The following is a 25647-nucleotide window of genomic DNA, read 5'->3' on the forward strand; positions in this document are numbered from 1 at the left end:
CATTTATGAACAAACACACTGCCAAAGCACATACCTGTGTGTCTTCATGTGCTTCCTGCAGTTGGGTGATGACTTGAATGTCTTCTGACAGTAGGGGCACATGTAAGGTCGCAGGTCACTGTGGGTGGTCATATGGCGTCGCAGGCTGCCGCTGGTGGTGAATGTGGTGTCGCACATCAGGCACTTGTAGGCCTTTAGGCCCGAGTGGGTACGGATGTGAGCCTTGAGGACTCCCGAGGAGGCAAAACCTCGACTGCACTGCACACACTTGTAGGGCCTTTCTCCTGTATGAGACCTGGGAAGACACAACTAAGCTAGTTAGGCATAAAACTTCTGTTTTAGTATGTTTTTAAAGTGAGACACAAAGTATAGAGCTGCAGCATGATATTCAAAGAAATGTATTGTCAAATGTGATCACAAAAGAACAAATGCGTGTATTAGTGGGTTGCTTTAATGCTTCTTGTTAGATAGAATTTTTTTTGTTTGTTTTTTGCCTGACAAATACACCATGCAGCTGCTTCTCCTCTGTCCACCTGCTAATGACTCCACTTTCTTTTCCCCATCTCCTCCCTCACATCAATTTCCTCTCATCTCCCTTGGTACTTGCGTAACACACCAAATACATCCACTTCTATCAAATGTCTTAATATCCCCTTACTTTGCTCTCTCCTGCCTTTAAAACTAACCAAGCTGAACAAAATTATCTATTATCCCCGACATTATTACCTAGGTTAAGTTTATAAAAACCATAAAGAACATTATGTCAGTCTTACAGCGGTATTGGTTGTTCCATTCTCTGTTAGACATCAACGGAAAGGGAAAGCTAAATTGTCAACATTTTTCTCTTGGCCAACTATTCAAGCACCACAGACACTGTCTTAGACAGGTTTAAGTCAAACATGTCAAATGAAACCAATAGTTCCTGGTAATTAACCTTTTTGTTAACCATACTCATATATGGTGTCCCTCAAGGCTCCAACCTCGATCCCCTTGGTTTGTTCTTTTCTGTATAAAAGCTTCCACTCACTGCTATGGGCAAAAAAGATTTCATGTTCATCACCTATTATCTTGTTCTCAGAAATTAGGATGTTACAAAATTTTCTTAGAACAATACTAGCTATTTGTCTGCAAATATCAATACTGCAGCAAGTAAACTTCCTGTATTTTCAACAGTGAACACTCACTTAAAAAGGATGGTTTCTCAGTTATTCTGTTGCTCATCTTGAGAGGGTCATACATTACATCAAAGAGGGGGTATTCCAGTGTTTCACATTTTAAGATATATATATAATTTTACAATGTTGGATGGCCATACTAAACGTGGGTGAAGTTTCAGATCCGTAGGTAAAAGTATGTTGGAGTCTACAGGCTGCTGTGAACGCCAGTTTTCACACTTCTTTTTCTACAAGCGGCACTTTGTGACATAACTATGTGCAGTCTCAGCAGGCTTCAGAAAGCTGACCAGTCAGAAGAAAGTGGGCTTGTAGTTGCGGACAGAGTGGACTGAGTCGTTGTATAAGGGCCTGTACAGAGCACCAGGTGAGAGGTGTGAGGAAAATGATGAGCTTTTTTAACTGACAATTATGCTAAGCTACTCCACAGGTATCACAGAGTGAAATATGAAGCTTGAAATTAGCATAATACCCCCCTTTAACATTACTGTGTACAAATTTAATATACACAAGTGGTAACTATGGCCTGATGGTGAAGCTAATTCAAAGGCCTTAAATGGACAGGAAAATCTGTTTTCAGTGTGGTTCGACAGGTTGCAAATTTGCAACAATCTAAATTTGTTTTTTGTCATATATTGTCATAAAATTGTTCCATTTAATTTGATGTACATGAAGAACATGTCAGTACCTTACTCAAAAACTTAGGGCCCTAAAAAGAGATATTGCTTAGACTCTTAAAGACTGAATTGAACATGTGTTGTGATGAAGCTTTACCTGACATGCTGTTTCAGATGGCTTGATTTCTTGTAGGCTTTACTACAAAACTGGCACTTGTACGGCCGGTCGTTGCCCACAACCTCCAGGTATTGTTGTAAAGCCAAACGAGGGTTCTGGGATGGGATGAAGCCTGTTAAGCGACACGTGAACAAGCAACATGTGGACTTCCATTTGAAAAAAACATTTCATTTTGTATAGAACATGCAGCACACATGAAGAAAGGTTAACAAGAAAGCGGCTAAGCCTTCCACTTCATCCCAAGGACAATTGAAAAAGAGTGCGTATCTTCCAACATGTGTTTACACATGTGCCTGTCAACATACGCGCTTACCGTAGTCGGTGATGAGGATGGGTTCCTGCAGGGTAATGTCAGGCAGAGGTAGGTTACTCTTGGACACTTTGGCTTTGTTGGTTTTTCGGGGAAACTTGTGCTTCTTCTGCTGTAAGCTTTTGAAGTGCGAAGCAATGTGTGTTTTCCTGTGGCCTGATGTACGAAAGATCTTGTCACAGTGAGGGCAGGGGAAAGGACGAACACCTGGGAAACGTGGACAAAAAAAAATTGTGCTTTTGGATAATTATTATATTAATTATTTATTAATTAATTAGAATTTAGAGAATCAGACTGATTCTGACATTTTCCTTTGATACAAACATCACACATTCAAAAATAAGCTTTAAACTACACAACAAGGTTTAGGAGTTTACTATCCCTGAGCCAGTCTTAATAAATAATATGAAACTCACACATAAACCAAAAATGTAAGCAAGCTCATATAATTTATTAAATTTTTGTCTACAAAAAATTACAAAGCCTTTCAGTTACCAGGAGACAGTATATATTTCTATGAAACCAAATAACAGCACAAGGAAAAGTGACAAAGATATAAAACTGCCTTTGCGACAAATCCAGCTGAAAACATAAAGCCTTAGCTTAGCGCTAACACATAACTAGAGCTAAAGCTAACATGGACAGTGCTATTATATAGCAATCAGAGAGACAAAAACTAACGCACAGATAATAATAATAATGAAACAGCTTTTAAATTCACACTAATGTTGTCAGTTCATGTCCAAGGGATGACTCAGTGTTATCTCTCTTAGCAAAAACAGAATGATAGCAAACATATAAATGAGGTTAGGGCTCTAGCTGTAGCAGCACGACTACATTTACACAGGTCCAGCTCTTGTAATTTGCTGTATAATTTTTTATCCCAGACAGCTGAATACTAACTGATAAAGGCTCTCAGTAAAGTAAAAATATTGATCCGCTGAAAGCTTATATATGTCTCTTTTCCCTTATGTGCGTACTGATTATGTTGGCACACAGTTGACGGTTTAACAGGTTTACGATGTAACACGAGGAATAGCCAATAAATAGAAAAAAGTGAATTAAAATGTTAATTTTATTTTGGCTTTAAATGTAACCCTTGCATGAAGTGGGCCTGCTTCTCACCTGTATGCAGTCGCATGTGTACCTTCATGCTGCCAGAAGTGGAGAAGCACTTCAGGCAGCACTGGCACTCAAAGGCCTTGATACCCGTGTGCGTTTTCATGTGTGCTGTGAGGGTGCTCTTGACAGCAAAAGCTCTGAAGCACTGTTTGCACTTGAAAGGCTTCTCGTGCGTGTGGATGCGGATGTGGCGAACAAGGTCGCTGGGTTTCTTGAACTCCTTGGAGCAGTATGGGCAGCCGTGCCAGCGAACGCCATTCTCCTCCCTGATGGAGCCTGCAGAGGAAGGTAGAGTGAAGCAGCTGTGCAGAGTTTGTGTCAGTCGACGTGTTGATGCTTCAGCTAAAAGCTGTTTTTAATCTGAATAATCAATTATCTTTTATTATAATTATTAATTATTAATTATATATTTCTTATATAAGAAAGTTTGAAAATGAAATGACAGCCAAAGACACCATATACCAGATTCACATGTTTGGTATATTTAATCTATTACTGATTAATTGGTTGTATGAAATATTTGTGGATTTTCTTTCAACATAGTTTGTATCTATAATTTCACTGAAAAGCACCAAAGAATCTATTGAACTTCAACACTTCACGTCTTTGGATGTTTGTGAGTTTGTCATTGTGCTAAAATGTTTGTATGGATCTTCCATTATAACACCCTACCTGGCATTTGTATAGGTTTCTTAAAAATGCTCCTTTTCTTCTCCCGCACCGGTCTGTCATGAGCTTGTACTTTCTTTGCTTCCGCAGCAGCAGCCCCCTCAGTGGTCTGGTTCTGCGACTCTCTGGATGTGGAGTCACTTTGTGGCTGGACCACACTCAGCCCGCTGTTCTCCAGAGCTTGCTAAAAAAACAGAACGGAAATGATAGCAAACTAGAAATGCGAACGTTAGCAGCCGTGGCAAAGCGTTATTGTTATCATTGCTCAAAAGGACGAATAGTTGAAGTTCTGCTGGATGCAACAAAACGGCAGCGCTGCTTCTAAACAAGCTGCGCATTTGTCATCCGTCTACGTGACAGCAAGTTGCAGCAGTTGCTCTATTCAACTTTCCACCCCCTGGTTTACTCATTAATAAAGCTTCCTGGTCCAAATTCAATAATATATTGTCTCCATTTCCCTGGGTGGATCATGTTTCCACCAGAGAAAAACCTGAAAGGAAAGCTTTTTCACAGAGTTCAGATAAACATGGTTTCAATAGCTTTCAAGAGTTTTTGGATACGTTTATTTTTTATTATTTCTCTTAGCCCTCACTGCATCAAAAATATTCCCACTGTGGGTACTGCGATCTCCAAGTAGAACATTTCCATATAAAAGGTTCTAAAAGGTCCTAAACTGACAGGTGCTGATGTATAAGTGGAGTTGATGCATTTGTGTTTGTATGCTTCTGTGCCAAATTGCTTCTATCTCACAGACAAAAAAACAAGAGTCATTTTCAAGTTCTTTTTCTATCATCATATCTTCTACACTGCATGTCACACTGAGGGACTGAAGCTGAGGTTGTGCACGATTTAGAGCATTGCTTTAACACTTAAATTCCTCTAATGCATGTCAGATCAGAGGAATGTTTTCCCAGCAGATCTGCAGGGCCCTGAATACTGCTGACTTTTGTTCTGATCATCTCATTTATTTAGTGACAGTAAAAGTCCCTTACTAACCTGCAGGATGTCCTGGTTGATTGCAGTTTCCATGGCGATAGCTGGCTCTGGTGGTTGAGGCTGGGCTGTCTCCCCGCTGACCTGTTCAGACAGCTCTAAAAGTTGCTGGATGACATCTGTCACCCCCTCGCCGCCCTCGGACCCCCCAGGAGCCTGACCTGTCGTCTCTGTCTCCTAAGGGAGACGAAGAAGGGGAAAAGGACAAGAAGGAGATGATGAGGAACATTTTAAATAAGGCATGACACATGTCAACTTAACTCAACTGCAAAATTGTTAGTATGAATCACCTACTCATTTCCAAATAATGTTAATATTACCACTTTGGTAAACGAGAGAGGCCGCACATTTTTGACAGGCTCTACATTACACGCAAAACACTGGGGGAGTGTGTTGCTCTTTTAGTGCAAGTGCAGCTGAGGCTTTATAGGTTTTGGCAGTGGGTTATAGACATTTTTCAGATGTAACAGAGTCAGACTGAGGGTCCTAACAATTTTGACAGTAGATTTATTTGCAGTAAATAAAGCTAATAATACTTGATGTCTGCTGTTTATGTGCTGTTTGGCTAAAGTAAACATATAAATGCAGAATCTGAGAAATGATTATGGAAAAAAAGAGATCATAAAATGGTAGAAATGATGCTGAAAAATAAATAAAAGTAAGCAACAATTGAAATATGGCACAAAGCCATCTACAGTACTTGAGAACAATTGAAATTTTCAAAAATCACAAGCCCGGTTAAGCCGCTTTCCCATTGGTCAAAAACCCACTAACACCCACTAACACCCGGCTTTTTTGCTTAATGGGAAAGGTTACAACCTTCATTCAGACCCGGGTCAAATGAGTCTGCATTAGAGCCGGGTAATCATCGCCTCGGCTCCAATCGGCATTGATGGGAACACAAAACCCGGGTTGACAAATTTGTCACCGCTGAGTTTAATAACCAGACTGAATGAGTAATAGATACAATAAAGACCTAGCCACTATAACATCTGCGAACATCTGAGAGTATACTCCAATGAGAACAGAGACAATCTGCATTTATAAGTGGGTCTTCCCGGATCTAAAAAACCTGCGTCAACACGCTAAATTCAGGTGTGACAGGGGTATTAGTGACTCGTTCACCCAGCAGTGGTTGGTCTGCCAAATTACCGTTTATCGCCATAGGTGCCGCCAAAGTGAACAAACTGAGATCTTCAAGATTACCACTTTAAGAAGACAACAGTACCAAGACTTCAGTACCAACATAAATCGATACTAATTGTTTTGAAAGACCCCACATGCTATCACATCAACTCAATCACCAGGGTCAAAACAATGAATAGATTTAGTAACCTCAGTGGATCCCGTTAGGATTTAGTGTTTTGCTCAAGCTTTCTGCGTACTCTTCCCTTACCGTAGTCTCTGACGGCACCTCAATCACAGAGATGTGCATCTTGCTGATGTGGGCATTTAGACTCCCCAACTTCTTGAATGAACAGCTGCAGTCCATACATGGGAACAGTGGTACACCTTTAGTCTGAAAGAAACACACGCAAAACATTATCCCCGGCTGCTGTGTGTGTATGTGTTACTGTTGATGCTTCTGTCAGGGACCCACTTTAGTCACTTAGAGTTTTATGAAAGGTTTGTACTTGAGAATCAGAATCAGATTGTGGCCAGGTATGTACACACACACAGAACTTAATCTGGTTTAACTTTGCTCTCCATGAACAAACATTAAATCTTAAATATTAAACTAATATGTACAAGCCAATGTTTCTATCAATAAAATTAGGGTTGTGGGGTTCAAATGGTACTATTGGGTCTGACAGGGACGCAAAGCTTCAATCATAAAGTTTGTGAAAGTGACCTCCACTTAATAAACTGTTCATTTGCAAGGCTTGTAGATTATAGACTAAGCACCATTTAGACAAGCCTCACACATCATAAGTTGATATTATCTTATGTCATCTTAAAAAGAGGAAGATACTGCATTTGGTCTGTCTTCAGCAGGTGAAAGAAAAAAGTTTGAAAGTGATATTAAATGTGTCTGGAGTCACTTTTGTACACAGTTTTATAAAGAAAGGGGCGCCAGTTTAGCTCAGCGGTTAAATCTCGTGTCCCATATACAGAGGCTACAGTCCTTGATGCAACGACCCCGGGTTCAACTCCACCCTCAGTAATTTACCGTGTGTCATCCCCCACTCTCTCTTCCCCTGTTTCCAACACCATCCACTGTCCTCTCTCTCTGTCAATAAAGGCATAAAAGGCCAAAAAAAAACCAACGAACAAAAAAAGGAAATAAAAATGTCTGAAAAAATCAGGATTAGATGGATATGTCTGACTTTCTCTCTGGTATTTTTCAATAAAAACGTGATTGAGTCTATGGCCCACTGATGAAAGCCTTTGCATTTGCAGTATTACAAACTAGGTGTCTGGTGCGACTTAACTGCGCCCAGTCAGTGACGCGTCTGCGAGTAAACGGTAAGCTTTTATGGCTGAACAAACAAAGAAAAGATGGATGACTACAGATACAACTTCAAAAATAAGTGAAAATCCACAGAAAAAGAAACAAATTCGACGCTCAGATGAAGCAAACAGACTGAAAAGGAAAGCGACCGTCAGCGAGGACAATCAAGAGTTACAACCGGAGCCAAGCGTGGACGTCACACATGCAACACTGTCTGGATATCTGGGAGGTGTGCTCCTGCAATTACTGAGATCTTCGAGATGATCACTTTAAAAGATAATTTTATGACTTAAGATGGCACATGTAGGAGTGATGAATATCTCCATCTGATGGTTCTGAATTATCATATTAAGATGTATATTAAGACAGTATCATTTTATTAGGCGGCTGTGGCTCAGTGGTTGAGTTGGTCGTCTCTCAAGGTTGGGGGTTTGATCCCTGACTGCTACAGTCACATGTCGAAGTGTCTTTGGGCAAGACACTGAACCCCAAATTGCTCCCAGTGGCATAGCCATCGAGTATGAATGCATAGATCTGAATGGAGATTGGCACTTAGGTCATTGCCATCAGTGTGTGATGAGTGTGTGTATGGGTGATTGTCACATGTAGTGTAAAAGCGCTTTGAGTGGTCGGAAGACTAGAAAAGCGCTATATAAGTACAGTCCATTTAGCTCATTTATAATGGTAAATAATAATAAAATCTGAGTAGTAACTGTCTGTAGTGTACAGTACTCTGATCTGACCATCTCTGAATCTGCCATGGGAAAGAAGCAGCAATGACCTTTGGATTGAAAACAGAGGAGTTTGTTGAACTTGCCTCGGGGGAGCTTTGGGGAAACGTTCAAAACAGGCACTGGGACGTCTGGTGAAGGTTTGGCAGATTTTTGGAGTTTCGAATATTTTTTTAAATGGAGAAGGAATAATTGCTTAAAATTCAACCACTAACAAGCCATCCATTTCTGAAATGACAGCAAGAAATCCAAATTATAATTGACGATAGAAAAACTATTTGGTATGTACGAGCAGTCAGAAAAAATCCATAAGCGCAGGAGAGACTGTTGAGTGGGCCACAAATAAAGGAGGCATGGGGAGGATAATTGCTTTTCTATGAGGGACAAACCGCATGTAAAGTGGAAGTGTCAGTGGGGGGTTTGTTTACAGGAGAGTCGTGTAAAAGGATGCATCTGGAGTATGTTTGTTAGAGCGTGAGGACACATGAGAGCTCCAGTAAGATGGTATCACAGTCATAATAATGGGTATGTCACAGCTGGGTAAAGGACGAGTGTGCAGAGGTGTAGAACATATGGGAAAGTGAAGGATGTTCATTTCTCGTGTGTTATTGATGTGTGTTTTCACTGTAGTCGTAATCATCTGGTGAGAGCAAAAGACTCAGAAAGAGGGCACAGAGGTGAAATACATGTCATATGAGGAGGCGGTGAGAAAGAGATGGAAGTTAGAGATGGCAACAATGATGAAAAGATCAGGACAGAAATTGGGTCTTCGGAGTGGGAGGAAGAGGAAGATGACAGAAATAAAAAAAGGTAGAGAGGTGGAAGGTGCCGGAGGTTCTGATGTAGTTAACTGTGAAAGTGCAGTTAGGAGATGTTTGGTGGTGGGCGGTAAAAATGGTTGACATTCATTAAATTTCTTCAGGATATTGAACGCAGCAGGTTTTTCAGGCTCATTCATAAAGGGAGTTAAAAGTTATTTAGTTATGAAGGATTGGAGGTAAACTTATGGTTCAACTGTTTGAACTGTTCAAGGTTTTCAGCTCTTTAAATATAAAAGTATATACAAGTTATTTCAACTAAACACATCCTGCTAGCTAGCAGTGCGGTAGTTGAGCTCAGCCTACAGTCATGTCCGTGACAAAGCTTTAGCTGGCTTATAGCACCATCGTCTGTGTAAAATACCGCAACACAAAAAAATACCTCTCTCTGCATGTTATACTGGTATATTGGTCGCATCTGTATATAGGACACGGCCCACTTTTTAGATGAAAAAAATGAATTTCAAGTGCTTCTTATACAATGAATTTGACTGTATATTGTTTGAATTGCAAACACTTAAAGCAGCTGAAGCAAGTGCCAGTTCTATTAGAAGCACTGAAAAGGTTTGGAGTCTCAGTGGAAGCGTACCACCCGACAGAAGTTGAAATAAGTTGGCACCTAATTAGTAAAAGTCTTAGAAAGTCTGAAAAATAAAAAAAAAACATCCTGCAGTCATTACTAATGTGTTACTTCATTGTTAACCTTGCTTCTAATAGCTGCATAGTTGTTAAACTTTATACTTTTAGTGTGGCTTTAAAGTTTTATGGACAATTGTAGTTTTGTAAATCTATATGCACTACTGTATATCCCTGTTGTTTTCTCATGCTTGAAGACTTCTCCTTTTTGTGATTGTATGATGTCTATCAACAAACAGACCAGTTGCAGAATAGCTGATCTGGATCGGCTTAAATTGTTGAAATTATTTTCTCCCCCTGAGCCTTAGCACCTATAATGAGCAAAGGTTTCAGATGCCATCTATGAACAGCTAGAATAACTGTGTCAATATGCCCGACATGAACAAACACAATGGATCTAAACATTGTTGGAATTTACTCCACCGGTTCCTGATTTTGCATCTGCTCATCAAATCTATTGAAAATAACGCCCGATTGTAATCTATTCATAAAGTCAGTCAATCATAAAGACAAACTCAGCGTGGAGCAGGAGAGCTGAAGAACACTTGTGATAATCAGATGCATTATTCAAATGCTCCTGCTGTTTAGCTTTCCAGAAATAATTCAATCAACAGGCCTGATCGTGGATTTCATGGAGGTAAAAAAAAATCCTTTTGTTCAATTTTTCAATCCTTTTTTATGGTAAATGAGAAAGAGAATGTGGAAGTAAAGTGTGAGGAAAGGTCAAAATCAGCCATTAAACATGGACTGGTGTGCATTAACACAACCTGCGTGCTCACACAGTGAATGAAGTGTGACGCTTTTTATCCAGACTCAGTTTATTCTAAAACAAACATTATTAAAATGCCAAAACTGTAGAAACTGTAGAACTATTCTATTAGTCAGTAGCTTGAATATCTTCTTTGTCCATTGCATAAGTCCAGTTAATTATAAACTAATTGAAAATGTGGATGTCATATCCCTTGAGCTGAACGGACTCTCAAGCAGCTGAAATGACCTGCAAGATTGGATTGAGGTGAAGAGGCACTGTGCGTGAGAGACAGAAAGAAATAGCTAAGTAGGTCATCAGTCCTGATTGCCATCGATTCATCTTATTTCAATTTTTAAGTGCTTAAGAGAAAGTGCTACATGTCAGACATGATTACCTGTCTCCTTATGCAAAGACAGGAAGTCACTGATCTTAAAGAACATGAGATTTGGCAGCTTTGATGTACGTTGGCACCATTGAGTGTATTTAAAGATGGCAGGCACAGTGATACCATGAGCTAAACGCTAATGCCACAGGTGCACAATGACAATAATAACATGCTGTCATTACCAGATTCAATGTTAACCATGTTCCCCAGCTTAGCTGTGCCTGTTAGCATGCTAACATTAACTAATTTGCACTAAAGTACATTCAAGGCCAATGAGAATGTAATTGGTTTCTAGGTAATTAGCAAGCAACAAACTCAAGTCAAAAGTAACTCAACCCCTCATTAGGCCCAATATTAAAATTCCCATCTGCACAGCAGAATAAAACATGTTCACAGCCTGCTACAAAAAAACAGTTTTGGTGTCTTTAGATGTAACTGTTCAGGAGGTGAATTTTCCTGTAACTCAACCGTTTAAAGTTTTGCATGATTAGGGGCGTGGTTGCTTAAGTGACAGGTTGGTGCTGTTAGCTGTCTACTAGGTGTCATCTCACGTAATTCAGCAATGAACTTAACCTCTCTGCCATGTTTGTGTTGTTGGTGCCTTTTGGAGTTCATTTCATGCAAATATCGGAGGAATAATACGGCTTGCTGTGTGCTTTCTTGTACTAACATTGAATAAGCCTTGGTTTATTTGTGGTGGCCTGTGCATGGGCTTCAAAAAGGCAGTCCACTAACCAATAGGAGACATCACAGCGGCTTTGTAAATTCCTTTATGCAGTTTATGGTATTTAGTTATAAGCCCGTTATTAATGTTACTAAAGCAAAGAGTCCTTTGGAAAACCATGAAAACTTTTTCCTCTCAAAGGTTCAGATGCTCTGCCCTAACTGTTGAATAAACCCAGGTGAATTCATTTTTCAGCTCGCACCAGCAGTAGTCAACTAAATTAGTGTGGGGCTGGATGTGCAAGCACAAAGCGTCTTTTATACTTCGAGGCTTTGTTATCTTTTTGATAAAATCCTCTAGCCCCGAGTATTGTGGCATATCCTCTGATGGGGGACCCACTGCACCTCCTGTGATGGAGATCATTGTGTTGCTTCACAATCACGCTGCCAGAAAGCTGACCCAGTCCAGTCTGCAGCCACATTATTGGAAGCAGTCTTCAACTAGGAGCTATTCCCACCACCATCAGTCCACCTTTTAATGGGCTTTAAAAAAACCAACCTCAAAAGGACACCTACACAGGAGAATTCATTATCTGTAAACATGGACATCACCTAGGGAGGACTTTGATGTGTCAAACTTTTTTCCACCTCTCAAATAAAGTTTGGCACAATGAGGAAGTAGACTCAGTGACAGAGCATGGTTTAGAGAGCAAAGTCCAAGCTAAATAAGGACGGAAAAAAGGAAGGGCTCTATAAAATTGGCTGCTGTGAAGTGCTTACAAGAGAGAAGAACCAAACGGGGAACAAAGAGCAGCAATTTTATCCCGTTCCATTTCCAGCAGACAAACAATGTAACAACGTGTCCTCATGCATTTAAAATAACAAGCTGTGAGCAGGAGAGCTGTGGTAACTCAGTGTGTGAATGAAGGAGAGGTGAAGAAAACAACAAAAATATCTTGGACAAGACTAGGAATAAAAGGAAAGATAGTGAATAACCAAAGCCTGATAAACTGCATGAAAAGTCTAATTTAGGAATCTGATATTTCCTCTGTTATGAACAGCACTATATGTGAGTCCATAACCTGAAACCATTTACCGGTCTAGGCTTTCTTAACGCCATTTAGTTTTGGGTTTCCAACTTCACACTGGCTTGTTAAAGAAAGGAGGCAACTCTGCAACTACACTAAAAACCATTATCAGCAAGTATCAGCAATCGTATTTATTTAACAGCCCTAGCTGTTTTTACTCAAGTCATTCAATATGCAACTGAAACACAACATGTTGTGTTTCAGTTGTAATTCTGAATGTATGTATAGTTTCTAAAATTCATCAGCCATTAAATGTACAGTTAAGACTGAAAATAACACTTTTGTGGAAGGACCATGAACAAGGCGTTATAAATGTAGAGTCAGTAAAGAAATCCATTATTAGCTTTGCAACATTGTCGGACTGGATGGATTTAAAATAGTGTCAAAATAAGGCTCAAGATCTTTTTCATTTCACACAATTTTTGTTGGATCTTAGGGTCTGTAGCACAGACTGTATTAAAAAGATGGATATGACAGCTCCCTATAAGTGAAGCCAAAACATCTCTAGCGCCCCCTGCTGACTGGCTGCAGTATAGGTCATAAAGCCCACCTCCTCCATTTAAACAGATGAGACATGAGTCAAACTATAAAATCAAAATGAATGCCAAATACATCATTATTACGTCATTATAGTTAGTTCTTATCATGCTGATTTATTTCCAAGTGTTCATTTTTCTGACAAGTTCAGTTTTAATTAGTTATTTGTTGCTGTAAAAAGGATGATTGACAAATACGGCTCCTGCAGCCGATCTGTTCCAGAACGGCGAGCAGAAACGTAACTAAAACAGTCACTGCAGTCATTGAAGTTTCCATATCTGGGAACGTCTGCTTCAGACCAACACAAGGATCTGTTCTGCTGTTAAACACACCGACATCTTTGCTGTTTTTTTCTCAACAGGTTAGGTGTGTATTTTGGTTAGCAGAAGTGGCTACGGCGGCTCCATCCGCTGATCTTTACTGCGCAACTCTGGCTCCAAATGACATCACCAGCACAAGACGGCAGTGCCCGTCACGGGGGGTATTTTGGCTTAAATTTTGTACAATGAGAGCAGATGGAGATTATTTTTTTAATTTTTAAACTTTTGTTCTTCAAACCTAACTGACACTTTATAAGACACACAGCACGCTCTAAATATACTAAAGGTTTTATACAGCTGTGATGTGTCAAATCTGTTGGGTTCCTGTCTTCAATGTCTTTCCACATGATTCAAAATGCTTCTTGAAATGCCGAAACATTTACTTTACACCACATTTGAAGATATGCACTGGTTATTTCAGAGATTTTCCAAACAAAACTAAGTCAATTCTCATTAATTCAGGATTATGTTTCACCAATATGCTCTTGGAAAACTGATTAAACAAAGAACTGCTGCAGAATATCAAAATCCAATCAATGATTCAGATTAACTTCTAATTGATCCTTAATTCAAGGAGGATTTGGGGAGGATTCAATGTGTCAAACAGCTGTGCACACTGAAGATACATTTTAAAGTCTCTTAAATTCCTCTTTGCCTAATCCTCCATATTGTCAATACGCTGACAGAAAGACCACTGTTTCAAGTCAAGACCTGCACAACATTACAATAAAAAATATAACTAAGGTGGGAATTTAAAGGAAAGTTCCAAACCTTTTACACTAATATAAAAGTCTTTCTTTATTGTCCTTTATGATACACAACTACCTAATCAAAGATGCATCAACAGAGAGATTTCCTGTACAGTACTTGAGTGTTTGAGTATGTCACATTCATACCAGCTGAGTTGTGCTCTTACCTCAGAATGAACTCTCTGAACGTGGGAGTGCAGGTTCCCCTTCTGGGAGAAGGAGGCCGGGCAGAACATGCAGAGGTGAGGTTTCTCTCCAGTGTGTCTCACCATGTGAGTCTGCAGCACCACCTTCTGGTTGAAAGCCTTGCCGCAATGCGAGCACTTGTAGGGCCTCTCACCTGGAGGGGAGATCAAGGTCAGCTCACACATGGGTCACAAAGAAGCCAGTGGGATACTGGACAACTCAGGTGATAGTTTAAAGTTTCAAACTTTACAGCAGTTTGACGCATCGAAATTAATTACTTCAAAATAAAAGGTAAAAAGTGAAGGAGATCAATTCTGGAGACATCTTCAAGATATTCTTTGTTTTGATGCTGTATTTTCATTATTTTAACAATATTTGACTCACTAATCATGATACTGGAGGTCTTTAGAGTTTACACAGTGCACATACATACATTTTATAATTTAATACATTAAGACAAAAAAACACACTTCAACCTGATGGACTGGATTTATATTACTTATTTCACAAAATCTGTTCATCTAGATATTAATGCTGCAATATCAGTGACCTAATCTTATACCAGTCCAAGCAAAGATCACTCAAATACAATCGTGTACTGTAGCCCTCCTTCTGTGCATGAAAGGCTGCATTCATACTGCAGCTAAAAGTGTCCCAATTCTGATTCCCCCCCCTATGTGACACAGACCTGATGTTTTCAAATCAGTGTGAACAGCCAAAAGTTGCATGATGTTGCATTTTTTTAATTCAGAACTGGGCTACTTGAATATGTGGTACTACATCAGAATCCAAAACATGCGACCTGCATGCGTCTTGCATTGTGTTGCCTTGATAATATATACATTTCCAGGAGTGATTCTAAAGAAGAAGAAGACTTTCTTTTTCCACTTGACCATTGAGAACAACGACGCAGCAGCGGAATGACAGCCAATTAGATTTAATTGCTATTTGGGGAGATGCCTCTATCTAATCGAAGCTAGAAGGCTCATACCGCAACCTAAGTGTTGCAGATAAGGCAACGCCTTTGTCGCTCTTGTCTGTTTTTTCCCGTCTCTGATGGAAATGTTCTGGCATATTGATAACTGCCACAACCTGCCAGGGGAACTGCCAGTAGCTACCGCCACCTGCCAGAGCTGTAGTGGCAGTTTTGGTGGCGACTGGGACCTGCCAGGGGAACTGCCAGAGCTGCCAAGGCAGTTAAGTGGCTACCAGACTATTATTAGTTCTATTATTAGTTCTGTAAGCGCCATTTATCTGTGATAAGTTTGTTTATAAACTGATATAAAAATGATAATACAATTTAATTTGCTGAAGTACAGTGAGGTATATATTACTGTCATTTTTGGGAATGTTGTTGAACTTTTTATATGAGCTATTAATGTATTTCACTTCACGTGAGTTTTGTTGCCTTGTGAAATATTCTGTAGAAGTCGAGAATCGAAATAGAGCATGAAGGCCTGCAGTATGAATGCAGCCACAGAGAGGGAGTGGGAGAATGAAGCAGTATGTGTGTTTGGGCGTGTGTCTAGTCTACCAAAGTGACTCTTCACCTCATCTGCTTAAGAGCTGCTTGAGATTCAAGGCACAGAGGATTCAGCTCCATCCACCATCAGTCATCCAGCAAAACAAACAAATTAACATGTGGGTGATGTGTCAACAACATGTGGGTGGAAGCTGCTGGCTACATTATCTAAACCCAGATGGCTGAACAAAAGCACAGATTCATAAAAGAAGAAGCGAATTAAAACTGTGTATATAAAACTCCTACATACACAGCCTCTCTGCATGACAGCTGTGTGACGTACAATCCCTCAGAAACAGAGGGAAGCACAGTCAACTGTGTGAGTGTTGGTGGTGTTTGTCATTGCATCAGCTAATCAGAGTAAGTCCAGTTTGGAGAGACATATGTGAGAGTTGACTTTTGTTCCAGGGGTCTTTAAGAGAACTCAAATTAGGAGACAGAACTGCCAACAATGGCCCACACAACTACAGAGTCTTCTGTTGCGCCCATGACCTATAGCATTGTTAAACAAGCTTCAGAGCTTCAACTAGAACCACCTGGTGTCAGTGCCCTCCTTTGTTTAAGAAAAAAAGAAGGTTTTGTGGAAGCTCATTGTCACAGATTCTTTTAGTAATTTCTCTGAGTGTGATTCATTAAAAAGGCATTATGTACCCTAAACATGTCTTGTCTTTGCTTTTCACTCACCTGTGTGTATTCGTATGTGCCTAACAAGCTGGCTGGGCTTTTTGAAAGCCTTCCCACAGTGATGGCAGCTGTTTGAGAACCCGGTGCGGTCGATGTTTTTCTTGTAGTTTCTGGAACTAGAGTTGAGCGGCCTGCAGAGGGAGGTAACACAAAGATAACAAATTGTCAATAGGGCAATGCAACGATGAGAGAGTTACCTTTCTTTTGATTGTAGGATTGTAGGGTTTAAAGTTTTTCTTACTCGCAAAATGTCATGTTCAGGGACATTGTTAGCCTGATATAAACCCCTCTAATGTACACATTTCTTTTCATGTTTGAAGCAGCCTTTCTTCCAATTAAATAATATGGAGATAGAACTTTTTACATGATCTGTGTTGTCATTTAGTGAAAAAACAAAGATTAAAACGTGCTGTTTGATATTAGATTTAAGGAGTTTAAATAGCATTTATTCATTTACATGCTTGCGTTGTTGCACTTATTCCAGTCAATTGTTTGGGTCTTGGCCCCCTAGTTTTGTTTAGATTTCAAGTTTTCAAACCGATCACATCATTATAAAAAATTTATTTATTCAGGCTTTTATCACACTCTTTGAGAACGCATGAATTCCATCTTTCAAATTCCCAATACATCTTTTTATTTAAACTTCTTTCACATAAACATGATCTTTTTTCAAAAAACCACTGCCTGAAAAGCCTCTTTAGGGCCCGATCAGACAGAACGTGTTTTAGCAGCTGGGGGCGGCTTTTTTGCCATTTTTTTCAGTGAGAGGTACGCTTTTTGCACGCTGCTTTTACACGCTGCTTTTCCGTTGCAAAGCGCCTCGTGGTTTTCTGCTCTGTGTGCTATGTGTTTTTGAGGAAACGCTCTGAGCGCCTCGAGTTGAAAAAACTTCAACTCAAAGCAGAAAAGTGCCCGACATCATTGGCGTTTTTTCTAATTGTCCAGTCAGATGAAAGGAGAGGCGGTCCTTCTGTCAGTTTACAATATAACGATTAGGTTAATGACAGCTAATGATTCGGTGGTTGCCTTAACAACAGTTTAGAAAAAAGGATGGGCCGATGTCTGTCAACACGATGTTCAGCCGATGCATCTGTGCATCCCTAATGTTTATGTTTATATAAATATATCTTTGCACATAAGTTTGTCTCTTGTTGTATTGGTATGCCTGCTTGTGGAACTATTGCACAAAAACAGATATATACACACATGCAACTTTGAATTTATAAAGCATTAAATGCACAAGCAACATCCTCTTGAGCTTTTTCTGTTACTGATGTTGTGCAAGGCTGTGTTTTTAGCCTTGGTTTGAGTGTATAACCTCCATTAACAATAGTCTAAACATGGTTAGAATTCAGCACTCCTTATCCTTGGATGAGCTTTGATGGGCTCTTATGTGCATTAATTTCATGAGCATAAATAAGAACTCATGTTCCCTGAATGCCATAGCAGACTGTGCACGTCTTCATGTAGTAAATACATTTTTAAAAAATATCACATATTACGTTTTGATTGAGGTTCATTCTTGGAGCAAGTAGCTCCGCTCTACAGGTTAATGCTTCTTGATAGTCATACCACTGTGTCAAATGCCTCTTGGTCTCAATGCTCACATACACTGCTTCATTGTAACTCATTTGGAATACAATTTTGTAAATGTAAACACTGACTGTCGGCAGCTACAGTCCCTGAATAATATAATCATAATGGTGACTATGCAATAAATAAGCATCTGCAGCCCCGCCTGACCTCATCTTGGTGTGACTCTTCATGTGCTCCTTTAGGTGTGCCGACGTCTTGAACTCCTTGTCGCAGTTCTTGCAGGTGAAGACCTTGGTGCCCGACAGCTCCTTACGGTGGTCCTCCAGGTGCAGAGAGAGCTGGCTCTGAAGAACGAACTCATCTCCACACTCGGCACAGATTAAATTCTGCAAGGACCAATGATGGTAGAGATGCAAAACAGAGAGCTTAAGCTATTTCAAACGGGCAGCAAATGCAAATCAATGATGGTTTATGTTTGACTGTCTTTTGTTGACTGACCTCCTCCTTCTCGTGCAGCATGATGTGAGATTTGAGGCTGGCGATGCGGGAGAACCTTTTGTGGCAGACGGGACAGGTGAAGTTGGAGGTCGTGTGTGTGGACTTGTGGAGTGTGAGATTAAAGTCCACATTAAATGTCTGTGGGCACTGGTCACACCGATGAGGCTGCAAAAGAGAGAGGAAGAGTTAAAGTGACTAATTAATGTGGAACTGATATCAGACTTGTTTCTCTGCATTTCAGTAGACCCTAGACCCCTAGACCTTAAAGTCATGTTTAACTTCTGCGAAGAATCAGTTGTCTTAAATCACCATTTTGGCCCCGATATTTACTTCCATTTCTACTAGGAGTACTTCCTGAATGCAGTGGGAGAGCAACACTGATGCCGGTGAGTCTTACTCGGAGTGGCAGACCCTGAGGCTTGAGGAGATAGTGGCCTTGAAATTAAAATGGTCCACAACTACAGGTACAGCTGCAAACACAGCGAGGTAGAGTCCTATAATTGTCTTTCCATGCCATAAAAGATGGTAGCATTGGAGAAAGCTGGGTTTTTTTTCATATGAACCCAGAACAAGGTCCTGAGAATCAAGTTCAGAGTGCATGAGTTAGTGCAGTGCATGAAATGCCACAGACGTTTTTCAGCCAAATGAAAGGTTTTCATGACTCATTCTTGCTCCTTGCTTTACACTTTCCTGCTCCTCGCTCCTTAATGTGTCTGTGTATTGATGGATGTTAAAGAGGAGAGGAAAAGGTAGAGGGCAGAGATGTGAGCGTTGCTTTAGCTATAAGCAGCTAGAATTTGAATAGAAGAGGGAGCATGTATATACTTATGGATGACTGGAAAATAACCACAGGCACTACATAAAGTGCTCATAAAGTCTCCTTCTAAAAACATTTATCATCATACAAAATATGATTTAAGCACCAAATAAAACATCTTCTTATCAAGTCATACTCCAACCAAGAGTAACCATATTATGTATTACGCATTGACTGGCTCTAAGAATGAAAACAGACAGCAGAACACTGACTCATCCAGTGAGTCAGAGGATGCTAACGATGAAGATTAATGTTTTTCAGTTTTTGCAACGTGTATTTTAAGATGGTTTTATGTAAGACCAAAATATATGGAAGGAAGGACTGGATATTCAAACAAATAGCTACTGAAATGATTCACTATTATTGGCCAGTAAACACTGCAGCAGAGGAAATTGCTACACTGATTTAACATGTACAAGACGGGCAGTAATATTTACTGTGCTATTTAAGACTGTCCTTGGGCACCACAGAGGGAGAGGCTCCAGCCAGTGGAGGTCGGATCAAGACACTTTGGTTCTTCTTGAAAAATGTTCATTTAGAGTTCTGCTGTAGCAGCGCACACCACCACAGCACAAACACAAAACAGCAATGCAATGCTACAGCAACAAGTGTGTGCGTTTTTTCCACACATTGGTTTTCAGTCATCAGGGAGTCAGAATGTGCCAATGCAGTTTTTGCCAACAGAGTATTTTCTGTATAACTTAAAATGTTTCAGAAGTGTAATTTTTTCTTGTGCCCTGTGTGCTTCCTCTCTTTCTTATTTGCTGCAGTGTAACATTGATAGTGTCCCCGTTGTGGGATCAATAAAGGTTTATCTATTCTATTCCAACTATTCTAGTTCAGGAGCAGAGAACATGCTGTGCTTGTGCGCATCAGTGCTTCCCAAACATGGCAAGACATGTCTCACACAGCCCTGCATCAGGTCTTATTTAGCAGCAGCTTATTCAATCGACTCAATCGTGGCTGTGCTTATTTAAATCTTGGGTATTGGTAAACGAGCTGTTATCTAGAAACATCGAGTCCAACTGATAACGGATTTTGGAGACTGATTCCAGCACCAATTTTAGAGGGGAACCATTCACTGATTAAAGATATGATGGCCAATATACTGAATGTTTGTGCACCAATCTTTAACTGTTATGACATGTTCAAAAGTACTCAAAACAATTCTTAAACAAATAACTTCATTAAAGTGATGACTGTCACTAAATTCCAGCGCAGACAAACGACAGCGATGCCTTGATGCTCTGCTACACGTGCTGCAGACGATGGAAAAAGCTCTGTTTCTATTATGATTCTAAGCATCAATTTCTGCATTTTCTTCTGTTCTTCTGTTTTCTTCTCATATTTGAAAAAAGATATACACTGTTACCGAGATATTTGTGGCCCATATTGGCTCGATAATACTGGTCGGCCAGTATATCAATGAGGCTTTAATGTTGTGTCACCAAATGTTGTGCCTCTGATGTCATTCTGCAAAAGGATGGATAAGCAAATAACCAGATATGTGTTGTATATGAAGAAAATACAGAAGAACGCCAGCCATGCTGTTGGTAACAGCATACATCAGAAGCTTTGAAAGCAGCTGGCACCAAATACTATGATTGGCAGACTAAGCTGAGACCTGTGCTGAGTAAACAATGGCACTGACGGCAGCTTTAACCTCCACATTGTGAAAAATTATCAGAGCAGAAAAATCCAGGACACTTCCAGCTTCGAGCTTGGCTCACATCCAACCTGTGGCTGGGACAGTTTCAATCAATACGTCAGGCTAGCTAGCCTCTTCACCTGCGCCAATGTCAGGTAAAGATGTCAGCTGTTGAGTTTCCTCTATTCCCACCAAGTGTGGATTGTGCTTTTGAGAAGGTAATCCAGAACAGGTCAACTACCTCACAGATGCAGCTTATGGCTCCAGTAAAGGGCCGAAACCTCCCACCTCATACCTACGTCAAGTCTCTCAGTTATCAAGCTGCATGGTGACACTTGCTCTGGTTAATCCTTGCTGAGTGGCAGCATATAGCTTTTTCAGGCAGACTGACTGGTCCAACTAAAACTTTCCTAAAATACCCCTCAGTGGTACGCTTAGCAGTACAGGAAATGCCATTAAGCAATAAGTTAAAGCATATTTTGTTTGGCAGATCATGTCTGAGATTTAATCACCATGAAAATTGTTTCAAGGTGGTCTTAAACAAGCAGCTTAAACCCTGACCCTAGGGGCTGATAATAGCAGTGTGGGGCCACTGGGCTGCAACTGAATGCACTTATTCCAGCCTGATACAAGTTCTGAATGTGTGGATTTGTAAGAAGAATAAACATAAATGTGCTGATGATAACAAGAACTGTCTGGGAAAAGAATACAGACTATTGTGTGTGTAATGTATTGTTATGACTATGAGGTACTGATACTTACTTTATCGTTGACTTCATGTTCACGGAGATGCTTCTGCAGCTGGCTCTCTGTGGTAAAGATCTGGGAGCATATTGTGCACTTCTTGTCCTTGAGCTCTCCATCGCTGAAACTTTCTGCCTTGGAGTCACTGGGATCTGCATCTATTCAGAAGTACAAGAGATAATGCTTCATTATCCTCGTATGGCACAAGAGGCTTTATACTGACAAGAATAGCTTAAGAAGACTTGATGCAACACATTTTCAACAAGCCTCTTTAATTACACAGTTGCTGTATTCAGAGGTTTTAAAAGAATGTATATATGTACCGTACTTAAAAGCAGGTTAGAAATGAGTGGAAGGGGTTAGATTCATTAAAAAACACATGAATGGTGAAGAATGAACACAAGTGTCTGTTTTACTTGTAGTTTTAAATCTCATCACTTCAAATCGTACTGTGTTATCAAGTTATTAAATTTGATCCTAAATATTTTTTTTTGGTCCATTGGTCCATGTAATTTAGTTAAGATAAGGTAATACTTTATTGATCCCCAGGGGGGAAATTCGGGTGTTGCAGAAGTACAAAGACAGAATAGCAAGTAAGTAAATACAGTATAAAAATAAGAATAGATAAAATACATAAAAATAAAAATACAAGGTATATACAGCTGTTATACAAGTAGGAGTAAGTGACAAGATAAAGTGACAAGTTGAAGTGACATTTATGGGATAAAGTGACATGGTATGCAGGCTGAGATAATACAGTATGGTATAAGGTATAAGGTTTACGATATGGTACAAGGTGCAGTATAAAAGTCACAGTGTGTAAGTAATATAACAGTAAAAAATGCAATTATACTGCAGAATATAGTATAGTGTCATATAATATAATATACAGTATGGTATGGCAACAATTGCACAGTGCAATACTGCACAGAGGCTATGACAGCAATAGGTCTAAAGTGAACTTGTTGGTGTTTTTCTTTATTTAGTATGTTTACATTCAAATGTTAAAAATAAACTGAATCCCCTCTAATGTTCCCAACTGGATGGAAATTCAATTTAGTCATAGCCACATCGATAATACACTTAACTAGTAACTAATTAACTGAACTAGTCTATGCTAAACAAGTCTTGACAAGTGAGGTCTGTGTGGATTATTGAGGTATATAAGTGGGAAAAAAATTAAATCCACTTTATTCAAGACTCTAGAGGGGGGATAGTTTAACAGTTTTGTTTCATTCACTGTCACTCACAAACGCATTTGCAGTCTTGGGGTGACTGCACACTGCACAGACAATGCCCAACTCACCTAAACATTCTAAAGTTGGCAGTTGTTGGTTGCAGTCTTTAGACTGTTCCGAAAACCAATTGCCAGTTTCACACTGCCCAGACACCAGCTGACAGGACAGACTTTTGTTTTATTAAACTAAAGTGAGTGCTTAACGGACAGACAGTTAACCGACATTAGAAAAAGAAAGTCGTGCGCACTGATGTTCCGCACGCCAGTAAATGCCAGTTGTCAAGGGAACGCACTCTCAGAATGTTGCGGTTTCTTCCATCATACTGTGTTTGTCGGTGAAACGTTTGGGATATTTGATTCAACAGGCGTAACCAAATTGAAACTTTTGGTGACTGGTTTCCATACAATTAACCCAGTGTAAACCTTCTATATAACGCTAATGAGAGTTTGTTCTTGTTTTGTTGCTAATTTACGCAAAATAAACAAACATACATCGGTGGGATCATGTGTGGGAACGTACCATTCAGTTATCCAACTAACGTGTCATCAAAATTACGTTAAGCTAAATATTGTATACCGCTGATGACATTTGCATTGCTAGCAAAGTTAATGCATTCCGACGAACCATGTCAACACTAGTTTTGGTCATGTCATTTCGCTAATGTAACAACTCATTCTGAGCAGACACAACTGCTCCATCAACCGCTGGTCAGCCTCGCTACAGTGCCTCACAGGATCAAAATAACAGTGGCCAACATCTCAGCGTGTTAGCCTTAAAGCTAACAATAGCTAAGCATGCTAGTTAGCAACAACAAGCTAACAACGAACTACAAATAAACAAATGTTAAGTGTAAACACGGTACATTGACCAACAGTACACGATACCGCGGTTCTTCTCCTCGCGGACACCAATTTAGACTGGAAGCCAATAAGAAGAGGCACCGAGATGTTATTAATATCATTCCGCCTCAATCACTCCTTCGCCGCACAAAGCAAAGCCCACCCGCAATACTATATCCGGGGACTATATACACCACATTGAAGTGTCATTATAAAAGATACAGAGATGTTTGTCCAAATAATACCGGCTTATTTGGATAGCCCATAACCTGTATTTTTTATTCGTTGCATTTTGGTACTTGTTACCTGTTTCGTCGTTGCTTTTAACTCTCTGTTTGCGAGGCCGGCCCCGCGGCATAGTTCCAGTACTCAGGGTGGGTGTGCTGTGAACGATTTGCTTTTCAAAATGGCGACTCGGTCATCTGTAGACAGCATCGGACCCATGAAGATGTACAGCTGCGTGGAGTAGGGAGACATCTACCGTTTGGTTCATTGTACATACAACTTAAAGGACACATCAAAATTACAACTTTTTTAAAGATAAGTTATTTGGCAACTTCTACGATTATAATTAACTAATGAATCACATTTTTTCGATGTATGTTTGCCCGACAGTCTCATTTCAAGTAAGTATGCTATTTTTTCTTATGAACAATATAGCCTCATCCACTGTAAGACTCCTCCTAAAATATGTTATACTGTATGTTATTATATTTCAAAAATATATTTTAGATGTAATATTTTAGATGGCACCTGTAGCTGTAGCCTTGCTGTTAAATAGCTGTACTACTCTCTAAGGCCCCCCAAAAAATCTTCTTTTTTTTGTTAGTTTGTTGAAATATGGCAATATACCCATAAAGGAATAACCAAATAGCGCATTATTTTAAAGTGAACATGACACAAGTAAAAATCATAACAAGAAAGGAAACTCTTATTTTTGTATTTATGCAACCTTTATTTAACCAGGAAAAAAGCTCTTAAGATTAAAAATCTCTTTTTCTAGAGTGTCCTTGTCAAGACAGGCAGCAGCACATTAACAAAGTTTCTGTTGTTGAAGTACAAATCCTAAGAAAACACGCAGAACACACACATGCTTCACTGTAATTGGTAAACAGACAGGAAAAAAAGATGAGCTGTACTTATACAGTGATTTTCTAGTCTTCCGACCACTCAAAGCGCTTTTACACGACATGACACTGTCACCCTTTCACACTCACACACTGATGGCGATAAAGGCTACTATGCCAATCTTCAATCAGGATCTATGCACATTCATAGACCGAATGCTATGCATTCAGGATAAATTTGGGGTTCAGTGTCTTGACCAAGGACACTTACTACTGAGGTAGCCTTAGAATAAAGAAATATTATATTCACTTTATAACTTTAACTAAACTAGTATGAAATAAATGTATCTAGTATAACCAAACTTTACACACTTCACTGTTCACAGTTGAACATTATGGTATAGTTGTTATTCGAGAGAAAATCCTACAATATATATAAAACAGGGTATTGATTGCCAGTGACACATAAAGCACCTGTCGGGATATTACAGGGACAGTATTGATACCATAGGAAATAAAAATATCATGAAATACTGTACGATACGTTGTCTATAAACGTACCCATGGCAGTTTAAGTCCCCTCGAAGTATCAGACATAAAAAATATGAAGTGTGATATGTTACGTTTGCACTCACAAGTGCGTCATAGACAGTATCATATTGATTTTTCAACAAGGG

At 39.7% G+C, this 25647-nt stretch overlaps 1 protein-coding gene across 1 annotated transcript in view; it reads right to left on the reverse strand.

Annotated features, from left to right (window-relative positions):
* The window catches only part of LOC138583592 (zinc finger protein 236-like), a 63629-nt gene extending 39304 nt beyond the window's left edge, over positions 1–24325 (reverse strand). Inside the window, 14 exon segments of the mRNA XM_069655484.1 lie at positions 35–295; positions 1947–2079; positions 2281–2484; positions 3403–3675; positions 4072–4252; positions 5065–5238; positions 6458–6580; positions 14359–14531; positions 16584–16714; positions 18327–18505; positions 18618–18782; positions 21845–21984; positions 24210–24309; positions 24311–24325. Of these exon segments, the coding sequence (XP_069511585.1) occupies positions 35–295; positions 1947–2079; positions 2281–2484; positions 3403–3675; positions 4072–4252; positions 5065–5238; positions 6458–6580; positions 14359–14531; positions 16584–16714; positions 18327–18505; positions 18618–18782; positions 21845–21984; positions 24210–24309; positions 24311–24325 (2252 nt within the window).
* Between the last annotated feature and the right edge of the window lie 1322 nt (positions 24326–25647).

Source organism: Semicossyphus pulcher, unplaced genomic scaffold (assembly GCF_022749685.1).
Source record: "Semicossyphus pulcher isolate SPU_LCO1_2020_fin unplaced genomic scaffold, fSemPul1.0.p SCAF_9, whole genome shotgun sequence".
Lineage (NCBI taxonomy): Eukaryota > Metazoa > Chordata > Actinopteri > Labriformes > Labridae > Semicossyphus > Semicossyphus pulcher.